General features: G+C 46.8%; 1 protein-coding gene across 14 annotated transcripts in view; it reads right to left on the reverse strand.

Moving 5' to 3' along the window:
- The window catches only part of KIAA1217, a gene marked incomplete at its 3' end in the record, with an annotated part of 500,156 nt that overhangs the window by 320,204 nt on the left and 167,601 nt on the right, over window positions 1-12,351 (reverse strand). For 4 of the 14 annotated variants that reach the window (XM_082618035.1, XM_082618034.1, XM_082618038.1 and 1 more), the window contains exons 1-2: window positions 10,633-11,428; window positions 615-898 (exon numbers count right to left, since the gene is read on the reverse strand). In XM_082618035.1, coding sequence (XP_082474161.1) covers window positions 615-898; window positions 10,633-10,702 — 354 coding nt within the window. In that variant the 5' untranslated portion in view covers window positions 10,703-11,428. Of the gene's footprint in view, window positions 1-614; window positions 899-10,632; window positions 11,429-12,351 lie in introns of those variants that run through there. The other 10 variants (XM_082618031.1, XM_082618028.1, XM_082618032.1 and 7 more) reach the window with 6 other exon arrangements.

The raw sequence follows: 12,351 nt of genomic DNA on the forward strand, positions 1-12,351 counted from the left end.
ACTGCATATTCTCCGGGTCTCTCTTCTCTCACCTCCGGTTCTCTTACTGTTGCTGCTAAAGAGGGCTGAGCCGTCAGGTCAAACCAATCTGCCTCCTTCCCATAACCCCCAAAGAGATCTGGGACAACGCAACAGTGGGCAAAATCCACTCAACTATTTGTTTCCCCTTTAAACTGAAGTTCTTTACTTTCCCTCATGTTCATTAAAGAATGAGCTTTGCACGGGGAGGGGGAATCGGATGAAGGTGGTCAAAAGGTACACACTTCCAGTCATAAAATAAATAAGTACTCGGGATGTAAAGTAAACATGATAAATGTAATAACACTGTTGTAGGTTATATATGAAAGCTGTTTAGAGAGTAAACCCTAAGAGTTCTCATCACAAGGAAAAAAATTGTTCTTCTATTTCTTTCATTTTGTATCTAAATGAGATGACAGATGTTCACTAAATTTTCTGTGATAATCATTTCGTGATGAATGTAAGTCAGATCATTATGCTGTATACTTTAAATGTACAGTGCCACAGACCAATTATATCTCAATAAAAGTGGAAGAAAAAGAAAGAAAAAAGAAAAAGAATGAGCTCTGCAGAGTGAAATGACAGCATATTTGTACCTGGTCTCTCAGCCTCTCCTGGTGGCCCATGATGGCTGTGGCATGATGGGGGTATTTCTGCTTTAGATGTTCTAGGAAAGCTTCTCTCTTACGATCCATCTCTGATGTCTGCATTCCCAGTATTTCTTTGGAACTTCGAGGTCCACCTAGAGTGTGTCTCCTTGGGATGTTTCGGGAAGATTTGGAAGCTGAAACACGACTGTTTCCATTAGAAAGGCGTTCCTTGGTTCTGCGACATTCTGCATCTTCTAAGGATGCTACCTGCAGATTGCTCTTTCCTTGTTCTGAAAAACAAAAAAGATACAGCTCACAATTAATGATTTCACACTAGAAATCTCATTTACAGAGCCCCAAGAGCATTTGTGGCAGCTGTTAAAACATGAATGCAACTGAGCACATTTGTGCGTGTGAGTGTGTGTGTGTGTGTGTGGCAAGAAGGGGAGCAAGTCAACAAGCGAAAGAAACATGCAAAACTGCACCTTAGAAATCAAGATGCTGAAGCAAAAACTCTACAATTGCTGACTCCTTCCCTGAGGTTATTCAAAATGAGAACCCCTGGTCGGACTAGTTTGCAGGCAATTTGGGTTACCCTTCACCTTCATCTGTAATTACAGAAAAGTTAACTTCCGTGATTTTGATTATTTCTTTTTTTTTTTTTTGTGGTACCCAGGCCTCTCACTGTTGTGGCCTCTCCCGTTGCGGAGCACAGGCTCCGGACGCACAGGCTCAGCGGCCATGGCCCACGGGCCCAGCCACTCCACGGCATGTGGGATCTTCCCAGACCGGGGCACGAACCCGTGTCCCCTGCATCGGCAGGTGGACTCTCAACCACTGCGTCACCAGGGAAGCCCTATTTCTTTATTTTTAAACACAGTTTCATCCTGGTAACAGGATTTTTTATATTTTTATAATCTGAAGGTGGTTTCTGAAACATTTGTTTTATCTCCAAGACCAAAAACAGCCGTTATCATCATGGACATGTGAACCACTTGAAAAGTCAATTTCTCCCTGTTATCACAAACCAAGCAAGCAGAAGAATATTATTACAGGTAATAATCAAGGAGATGTAAAGGCTTAGACACGTTTTACTTGAAACAGACTTTATCTGAAATACTCAATGAAAAGGGAAGAGAGATGGTGCATTTTGAAGGTCTTGACCCAGACACCTGGCCTCTGAGCTGGCCAGGTAGAAACAAGTGATTCCTACTTAGAACTGAGCAACTGAGGCTGGCAAGGACCATGCATAGGGAATCTCCACTCATTCTCAGTGGATGGCAAATGGAGTGTCAGGTTTGAATATTCCAGTTAACTGAGAAAGAGGAGTTACTTCCTTTTATTTTTTTAAATGAATTTATTTATTTATTTATTTATTTTTGGCTGTGTTGGGTCTTCGTTGCTGCCTGTGGGCTTTCTGTAGTTGCAGCGACTGGGGGGTACTCTTCGTTGCAGTGCGCAGGCTTCTCATTGCGGTGGCTTCTCTTGTTGCGGAGCACGGGCTCTAGGCACACGGGCTTCAGTAGTTGTGGCACGCAGGCTCAGTAGTTGTGGCTCACAGGCTCTAGAGCGCAGGCTCAGTAGTTGTGGTGCACGGGCCTAGTTGCTCCGCGGCATGAAGGATCTTCCTGGTCCAGGGCTCAAACCATGTTCCCTACAATGGCAGGCGGATTCTTAACCACTGTGCCACCAGGGAAGTCCCAGGAGTTACTTCTTAAAAAAAAAAAAAACAAAACAAAACAGAACAAAAAACAGAATAGGAAGAGAAGTAATAAGCATTCTGAAGTACTTCAGAAGCTTGCAAGTTCTCTTCATGGAGAGCAGTTCATATACAGTAACACAGACGCAGGCAGAGTAAGGTATCCTTGTCCACTGAATTCCCTGGAAAAGCACAGGGCTGGGTCTCAGGAGTCCTGCCTTTAATCCTAGACTGAGGACAAACGATGGGACCTCTCTCAGCCTCACTGTCTTCATTATTAAAATAAGCATGGTTGAACTGGTATTAGATATGCAAATTTAAATCTTTTAAATACTCTCTATTTGTTAATTTTTAAATTATTTTTTGGCTGTGCTGTGCCACGCAGCATGTGGGATCCTAGGTCCCCGACCAGGGACTGAACCCGCGCCCCTTGCCTTTGAAGCATGGAGTCTTAACCACTGGACTGCCAAGGAAGTCCCATTTTTTAAAATTTTTAAATTTTTTTAATTATAAATATACTCTAAATTATTTTTAAAAAATAAGTTTCCAATTCAAGAGTGTATTGTTAATTATTTATCTTTAAAAATTAAGTACAGAAAATATTTAAGAGTTCTAGGATAGAGTCTCAAAGAACTAAATCTTGACACCAGTGATATAAACCAACACGTGTCCAGAGTTTACACATAAACTAGCTCCTCCAGAGGCAATGACACCAACAGAGTTTCCCTCTTCTTTACCCAGAAATGCTTGCGTCTAGAACAGTAGGTACAACACCCTTGGTTAGGCACAGAAAATACTGTCGTCTTTGGCTCTTTGTCCTGCTCCAGTTTTTCACCCTTAGATGTGTGTTCTGGGAATAATTCTTCTCGTTTACCCTTCACTTCTCATTACCTGGCTAATTACAGCATCTCCATCAGATACTGATGAGGAAAGGGAAGGAAAAAAATAGCCCAATTAGTTCATTCTCCTTTTCATTCGTTTCAGCTGTACGTTTAGAAGGGGGAGAAGACAGAACTATTGGATTAAAAGACATTGAAAAAACCAAATACACAAAAAGGCTCTGGGACTCAGTATGAAACCAGGGAGGCTCAAATCACTCCTGAAATAATGGAATTGAAATCTGGAAGAATGGGTGGAAATTGTTCCCTTTTTCTTCAAATGATGAGAAGAGTCTTCCACTGAAGATCACCTTGAACATGGGAGCACCTCAAGTTACGCAATTATTGAGTGAAGTATTTTTTCAACAGGGAAGGGGATGGCGGTAGGAATTACACAGAAGCCCTGAGTACTAGGCCCTGCTCCACTGCCTACTCTACGTGTGGTTTTAGCCGAGCCGTCTGGTGTCTGTCTGTCTCGATTTCCTACCTACAAAATGGAGAGTTCAATAACATTATCTGTGCTATTGATACTTCAGGGTCAATAAGAAAATTGTGAGAAGAGAACTCGACTGTTTATTATGAGCTTTCATGCATGTGTTTCTTTGGAATTTCCCTTAGCACCCAGCCCATGCTAATCATTGGTAAGCATCCAATAAAGACCTTTGGGTTGGGAAAAAAAAAAAGATATTGGGAGATCAACTATAATTCCATTCACTTAGTTTACCTTCTCATTATATGGGCTCACGTGACGGCTACCTTATTTGTGGTTTCTTCTCTAACGACACAGAGGTAACAGGATCTACGAGATAAAGCCAGGTGCAGAAAATGCCGTATCTCAGGTTGGTAAATACGTGGGCAATCTGAAGAGGTTCAGCCTTATCTTTTTGAGTGAGTATGTGCATGTGAGTTTTGTATTAGCCAAAATTGTTATATACGTGATATAACACAGCTGACTTCCAAATGGATTTTTACAATTACTTTTTTTTTTCTTTTTTTCTTTTTTGACCGTACTGCACGGCTTATGGGACCTTAGTTCCCCAACCAGGGACTGAACCTGTGCCCCATGCATTGGAAGCATGGAGTCCTAACCACTGGACCACCAGGAAATGCCCTTGATTACTTTTGACATCATGAAAATAATATATTTTAAAAGTCATCCAGGACAGCTAGATTAATTAGCAGGATGGAATCGCTGGGAAGGTGATTTCTTCACCTGGACATAACACACAAATATCCACATCCACCGATAAGGATAAACATTCCTGTTCTTCAACTACCAACAAGGACAGAAAGTTCCATTCCGCCTTGCTTTGCCACACAGACTCACAAGAACTATTCTGTTTCATCTCAGGATCCTCAGAAGGGGTCAAAACAGCCAGAACAGCAATCCCTTGGAGACTGAAAAGAGTTTTGCACGTTTTGAGATAAACTGGGAAAGGAGCGGGGAGGGGCAGAGCTGGAGCTCAGAGTCGATCCGTCAACATCCACTTTTGAGCAGCCCCCAACTCTGCACCCTCCAAGCCCCACCCTTCCTAACACTGCCCACTAAGAAGGTCACATCAATCTTAGGTTACTTCTCCATTTTTTCTGTCTTGTGGATTCTTCTAAAATGTCTCCAGGTGCTTACGGAGGTTTAAGGCGAGGTGGAGAACAGCAGCGAACGGCACCAGTGCACTGCCCCCGGCAGACACCTAACTGCCCTGGGCGCCCACTCCCTCCCCGGCCTCACCTGCCTGCCCCTCACTCAGCTCTGGGCCCCATCTGCTCACGGGTCCCCACCAGGCCCCTGCTCCACTTTCACGGCACCCATAACAACCCAACGCTGTTCGCACACGAAGCCTCCCGGTCACTGGAGCCTTTCCCACCATGAGACTCAGTTCTTGGAAGCTACCGACTCCCATGCCCGAGGGAGAGGAGACTGCTCTCCCGTTCCGGTCATCTGGGGAGAATGGGATCTTTCAGCCGAGGAGGAAGCAAAGGGGAGCAGCAGAGGGTGTGGAGTCACGATTCCACAGTGCGGAGTCAGAGATCTCAAGGCCCATCACTTCCTCACCATCCACGTGGACATGCTGTCCAAGGCGTGGTAACAGAAACACAGTGCTAACCCTTGCCTGGAGTGCACTTTGGTGCTAACATTTAAGTCTGGGTGTGTCGAGCTGTTTGCTATTCTGGGAATCGGTGTCAAACAAATAATGAAGCTGGAGCCTGGAGACAAGGCTTCCAGTTTTCCCTCCCTGCACCTCCCCAGCCCAGAGCCATCCCTCCGGCAGCTCCTTTCCAGCAGGGCCAAGAGCAAGACAGGAGCTTCCAGTGGAGAATGGCCCCTCCAACCTTTCCCAAGCAGGAGTGGGTGGGCATCAAGAGGACAGAAGTGCCAGAGGGAGACTCTTCTGAGTTTCAAAGGGCCTCCTGGCTGGGATGGAGACTTCTGGAAAGGAAAAGTAGAAAGTGGGGACATGGGGAGGGGCAGGTATGTACCAGGTATGCCGGGGAGGCGGAGGATTATGGAAGACGGGTCATCCAAAGGTAGACACCCACACAGCAAATCATCCTGCAGGCGGGAGACCACGGGAGCTGCCGAGACTGGCTTCTTGGCCCCCCTCTCAGGTTGCCTGGGCTGGGTCGGCTGACCTGCAGAACGGGATCTGGACCTGGCATCATTTAGGCATCCCACGCCTGCCTGCTACCTGAGAGCCAGGAACAGGGCTGATGGCTTGCCTGACATTGTATTCCTGGGTCAGATTAGGCGGGCCCTGGCCTCCTAGGGAAGGAGTCCCCCACTGCTTCACAGTGGCTGCTGGTCAGCTGTCTCTAAGGTGTCGCTTCTTCAATTGTGCCGGGATGCTCTCTTGCATCGGCACATGGTGGGGAGTTGCAGCTTTGACCCGCTGTACCATCTATCTGGATCTACCATGGCAGCAGCCACATTTTGTCTGTCCATGTATTCAAACCATAACATCCTCCTGTGCACACAGAAGAAAAGTGCATTTTCCAGTCCCCTTCATCTAGCTGGGGCCTTGTTCTAATCCTGGTCAATGCAATGTGGGCAGAAGTGATGTGGGCCACCTGTAGTCCTGGCCCCTGACCTCCTGAATAATCTTCCGTGCCCTTTCTCTTTCCGCTTTGGCCGGTTAAATGCAAAAGCTCCAGCAGAAGCCTCCCAGAGCCTGGGGAATGGCGTCATAACTAGACAGAAGGAACCTAGGCCCCAGGGTGGTCTGGGGGTAAACCACCCAGCAGATCCACTCGGCCAAGAATGTCCACATTCCACTGCGTTCAAAAAAATTAACCTTGATTATGCTAAGCCACAGACATTACTGGCAATCAGGTTATCTGACTCCTATGTATCACATATTCTGTTGGGGGCTCACAGGATTCCTCAGTTTGCCAGCTCTCTTGTTAATATCATAAAGATCACCACCAGAGACAAATTGGCACAGAAATTACAGCTGAAACCAGATCATTATGTACATTCCTCTAAAAACCTTACAAAATTTAAAAAAAAAGAGGTTTCTGGTAGAGATTTTAGACAAAATAGCAACAGCCCCTCCCCTACCCAGGAAAGCATTCTTGTCTCAAAGGTTGGTTTGCTGATTAATTGATTGATTCATTTTTTGCAAATATTTATTGAGTGACTGCTCCAAACACTGAAAGGAGTTAGGAAGTGTAGTGAAATGGCGATCTAGACAGACTTAATTCCCTTCCCTCAAAGAGGACCCACATTATAATTAGGGGGACAGACAACGAACAGATAATGTGTATATAAATGTCACACAGTGGTAAGTGCTCTGAAGAGTAAAGCAGGATAAGAGACAGAAACTGATGGGGCAATTTTAGAGACCGGAGCAGAGACCAAAATGTCTGGTACTCCCCAAGCTTGCATTCTGTGGAGCTCCCAATACTATTTTTTTTTTCCAGCTTCATTGAGATATAATTGACCTATAACCTTGTCTGAGTTTGAGGTGTACAATGTATTAAATTGATACACTTATATATTGTGAAATGATTACCACCATAGTAAATACTAGTATCTTAAGACACAGGAGAATCAGGGGTGGTAGAGGTAGGCAGGTGGCTGACTGCACTTCACTTGCACAGGAGGTTTCAAGACCTTTGGGGCCAGAGCAAAAGCAGTCGCCTCAGGGCCGCTGTGGGTGGACAGGCATCCCCAGGAGCCCCGAGGACCCCTCTGAGGAGTCCAGGGCCTTCAAAAGAAGTGTGATACAGTTAGATTCAAATTCAACCGCTAATTACTAAGCACCTCTCTGCATTTGCAAGTACCCTTTCACACTGTTATTACTCACTAGCTGACGATTTAGCCCTGGGACCCTCATTTATAAGAGCTATTCTCGAGGTGACCATATGCGCCCAGTTTGCCAAACAGTTCTGGGTTACAACTGTCGTCCCAGCGAAATTATTTATAGCATTCCCCCCTTTCACTCTCAAAACTGTCTCGGTTTGAACAAGTTACATGATCACCCAAGGGATCCTTATCTATTGTAGATTGATAAACTCAAAGCCCTGGGGTGGTATAATTAGCCTTCTGTTCAGCGCGAATTTCTTGATCGCCGTCTCATGCCTGGTGCTCAGTTAGGTGCTGGGGATGTGAAGACAAAGAAGGTATGCTCTCTGCCCCCGAACACCACACTGCCACCAGCATTACGATGCCAAATACGATCAAGTGTGCAAGCATAGGAACGGGCGTGTGGTACCTCGGGTGATGCGGGCATCAGAGGCCCGGCCTCCTTTGCATGGGCCTCTCGCGCATCAAAGAACGGGAGATGAGGCCACTCTCCTTCACAGCACCATTTGCACCCAGGACTCAACCGGATCTTAGAAATCTAACCGGGATTCTTAGCTCCCTTTCACAATCTCTCCAGCCACCCCTTCCAGCCTCCCTGACCTCTAAATGCTGGTGTGCCCTGGGGCGCATCTCTGGGACCTTTCCTTCTGCACATGGACCCAATCCTAGTCCAGCTTTCACAATCCCCGGTCCCCTCTCCTCAATTCCAGCCATGCATATCCAAATCGCAATCAACATGTCCACTTGGATGCCTGATAAGCCTACCGATCCTACCATATCCAAAAGGTTTTCTGCTCTCCACCCACTTCCAGGCCATTAAACACCCTCTCAGCTCCTCCTCTCAAACACTTCCCCATTTAGGTAAATGGCAACTCCCCAAAGGCACGGACCAAAATTTCTGAACTCATCTCTGACTCCTCCGTCTCTCTGACACCCCATATCCAATCCCTTGGCGAATTTGGTTTCATCCTCAATACTCTACTACCCTAGCTGCTGGTCCAAGCTAGGGCCTGGTTTACTGTGGAAGCCTCCCAACTGGGCTCCCTGCCCTCCCCCACTCCCACTGGGGTGGTTCTCAGTACAGCACACCCAGGATCTACCCTTTATGAGACCACTCAGACCTGCCAGCAGCTCCCACCTCCCTTGAAACAGAAGCCCAAGTCCTTACTACACTCTCACAGGCCCTACCTGATATGGCCTAGAATGATCTCTTAACCTCTTTTCTTCCCGTCCTTTCCCCACTCTGTTCTTTGAAAATGCTCTTCCTTCTTTCGGATGTTTGTTCAAATATCACAGCAGTGACGTTCTCCCTAATGACCTTACTATGGGTTCACCCCCTGCCCCCTCCCCACACTCAACCCTCCCTTTCCCTGCCTTATTTTTCCCCACGGCCTTATCTCCACCTAACAGAGTTACTAGCTAAAATAAAAGATGCCCAGCTAAATTTGAATTTCAGATAGATAACGAATAATTTTTAGCATAAGTATGTCCCGAATACTGCATGGGATATAATTATACTAAAAAATTATTTGCCGTTTATCTGAAATTCAAATTGAACTGAGCATTCTGTATTTTTCTTTGCCAAATCTGGTAACCCTGCCACCTAAAATGCCATCTCTTTTCCTTATTTGTTCATTGTCTAGCTCCACCACTCCCCTTCCCCCCAAACTTGGCCCTCAGAATAAAAATTCAATGAAGGCAAGTGTTTTTAGTCTATTTTGGTCATTGCTGGATCCCCAGCAGCTAAAACAGTAACTCCCAAGTAACAGATGCTCAATATTCATTGAATGAATGAAGAAAGAAAGTGATCACACTCAGTCTGACGGTCTCCAGCCTCTGAAGTATCTTCGAATGGCTACGGTTGTTTGAAAGTCCTTTCTTAAATCGGTCCCACTCTTGTTGCCCCTCTAGATTATGAGTATTTTTATTTCAGCAGAAGCCCAGAGGCTGAATTCCTGCTGTAGGATCCTGTCTATCAAAATGGGGAGAGAAAGGGAGGCGCGGGAGCCCCACTGAGGAGAGCGTGGTGCTTTGGAAGCACAACCACAGCCGGCTAGTGGATGGCTATGCGACTGGGATTCTCCAGGGTTTACTGGTCTTAAGGTTTCCTGCATTTCACTGGTGGCGGGGTGGGAGTGTGTGTGTGTCTATCTCTTCTAACTGCATTTTCTTCTGTCTGGCTTAGTTTTGCATTTTCGGTGCGGATGAGTCATTTGTTACTTCCCTTTTGCCTTGTTAAAAAACACACACCTTTCACCCTGTGCAGTTGCTTCTCCCACGCACATCACAGCAGCCCCGCAAACACCGTTACTAACTGGCCCCCGGATGAACCTGGGGTAGGCTGGGGGCTGGGGGCTTCTCCACTATTTAGTGTCCGAACATGCTGCCTGTATGATACTGCAGGGTAGGCTCTGGAATCACAGACGTCAGACACTGCACAGAACAGGAGTCCTTTCTCCACTGCAACCCAACCCCACTGCAAAATTTCTTTCGAACAACATAAACTTCTGGAAATTCCCTACGGAGAAGACAAGTCTATTATAAACACAAAGGGAAACTGCTCGGAGAAAATTTACCAAAATTATCTAACAGCTCCCATCTTTTGAATGAAAGCATACAGAAAATTCACTGAGTTTTCCATCTCTCCCCCACTTGGACAAGTGCTCCCCTGCTGTTCCGATCTGGAAAAGAAAACAGCCCAAACTCTGCGATTTAACTCTCAAATACGACAAAACTTGCATCCAACGTGCCTTTGCCTCATGGAATCCCCCAACCAATGAATGGAAGTGTTGCCGTCCCACAGAGAGCTTTCCAGAAAGAGCTCCTCTCTCCCACGGCTGGAGCAGTGAGTATAAAAAGCTGCTTTTAGTGATATATTTGTCATTGCCTAGAGATCTAGCACGTACTGACGGCTTACGGGGCTACAAACGTGACATCACCCCGCCACTTCTTTTGCTGCTTAAGCAAATCCTTCCAGAGATAAAGTCCAGCTCACAGCTCTCCACTCAGTTTGGGAAACGCACCACCCCCAAGAAATACGCCTTTTCTGTGCCAGGCGCCCGGTCTGCAGTTCTAAAAAGCAGCAGCCAGCGGCAAGGGACACGCGGAACCGTAACTCCATCTTTGAATGAGCCTGTTACTTACCCTGCATCTGTCTGCTGTCTGCTGAGTAAGGAAGGCACGGCTCACATTTCTGGCTTTCATTTTCTTCCATTGTCCCTGCCTACGGCCCAGGCCCTTCGCTGGTCTTTAAACTTCAGAGCGCAGTTCTGAAAAAGCTCCCAGAAAGCGCCTGGAAGGGGGCCCGGGGGTGGGGAGGAGGGGACGGTGCGAAACCCCACCCCAAACTACTCTCCACTCCGGTACAAAGTCTCTCTCGCCGGGGAAAACTGCATTCCAGCGCCGGGCCTCCCGCGTCCCCCCGCGCGCGCGTCCCCGCGTCCGTCCGTCCGTCCGCCCGCCCGCCCGTGGGCCGGGCCCCCGAGGAACGCGGGCTGTGTCCCGGCCAGCCCCGCGCCGCGCGCTCCCGTAGGCCCCAACAGGTGATGCGCTCTCCTGCCCGGGACCCGCACGGCCTGTGGCCCCTGCCACCAACTGCGGCGACTCCGCAGCCTAGGAAGGAAAACATTTCCCAGGATCGCCGGCAGGAGCCTTTGCTGGAAGCCGCTTCTCCCGTGTCTTTAATCTCAGCCACAGAATCAGCCTTCCCAATAGGCTGATATCCAGAGAAATAAACAGCCGACTGCGGAACGTCCCAAATTTCAGTGAAATCCCATTTTAAAAGGACAGTGAGAAAGACAGGGTATATACTGAAGGTTCCTGAGTAAACACTTTCCGGCACCAACTGTTTAAAGCTTGATTAACAGACACAAGCAGCAGCTGACTTTTCACGCCATCAATTTCAATCTCTTCAGCTGGACTTTGAAACGTTTGTACTCCTTTCCCTACACTTTCTCGACTCTTTTTCCTCTCCCCAACACACACACACGCACACACACACAGGTTGATCACAAATCTGAAAAGTAAACTAGTAAAATCAACCTTTTGAATCTCTCCAGTTAATTACTTTAAAATATTTGAATGGATTCAACGCTTTTCTTTGGAAGAGTTACATCCAACTAACTCATTCTCCCTTTAAACTACCTACAAATATTTATTTTGTTCTTTACCCAGTCCTTGAAACACTGGCACATTTCCCAGAAAGTGAAAAGAGGAGGCACAGTATCCACAAAAAACAACAACAACAACAAAAAAAAAAAAAAAACGCGAAAATAATCTGAGCAATGTGGGCACTGCTGTTTCAGATATGGACAAGTAACACACTCACTGGTAGGGAGAGCATGATATTTTAATCTGTAGGAGCCCCATCGTTTTGGGGGGTGGGGAACACAGTGGTTAGGCCGCTGACCATAACTTGACCCAGTTTACAGGTCATTCAGGCAAGGTTTTAGATTAATTTAGATGAAGAATGTGTGCAGAACAATGGCTGGCCTATCCTCCAGATTCTGACCTTGAGTCACCTGTGTGCTTTGGCAGCGTGGGGGACATATTTTGGCCATTTAGGAGAAAAAAGATTCGGAAGGCTGTAAAGGACAAAGAAAAGTCATCCTGCCAGGAAGTGAGCTCAACTCACATCAGGAAGGGAAGAAGAGACCCCTCAACTCCTAAAAGAATTTTTCTTGAAACCCAAGAAGTGGTGGATCATCCAGAAAGTTAAAGCCAAGCCTGGTAGCACGAAGGCAGGCTGCTGGGTTTGAAGGGGCAGGTAACTCAAGGACTCCGTGACTTTGCAACAGAATGACCTGGTAATCTTGCTTTAAGGAGGAACTCATCTTACACAGTTTCTGTACTGGTAGCCTGCGG

Source organism: Mesoplodon mirus, assembly GCF_964341445.2.
Source record: "Mesoplodon mirus genome assembly, chromosome: 4".
Lineage (NCBI taxonomy): Eukaryota > Metazoa > Chordata > Mammalia > Artiodactyla > Ziphiidae > Mesoplodon > Mesoplodon mirus.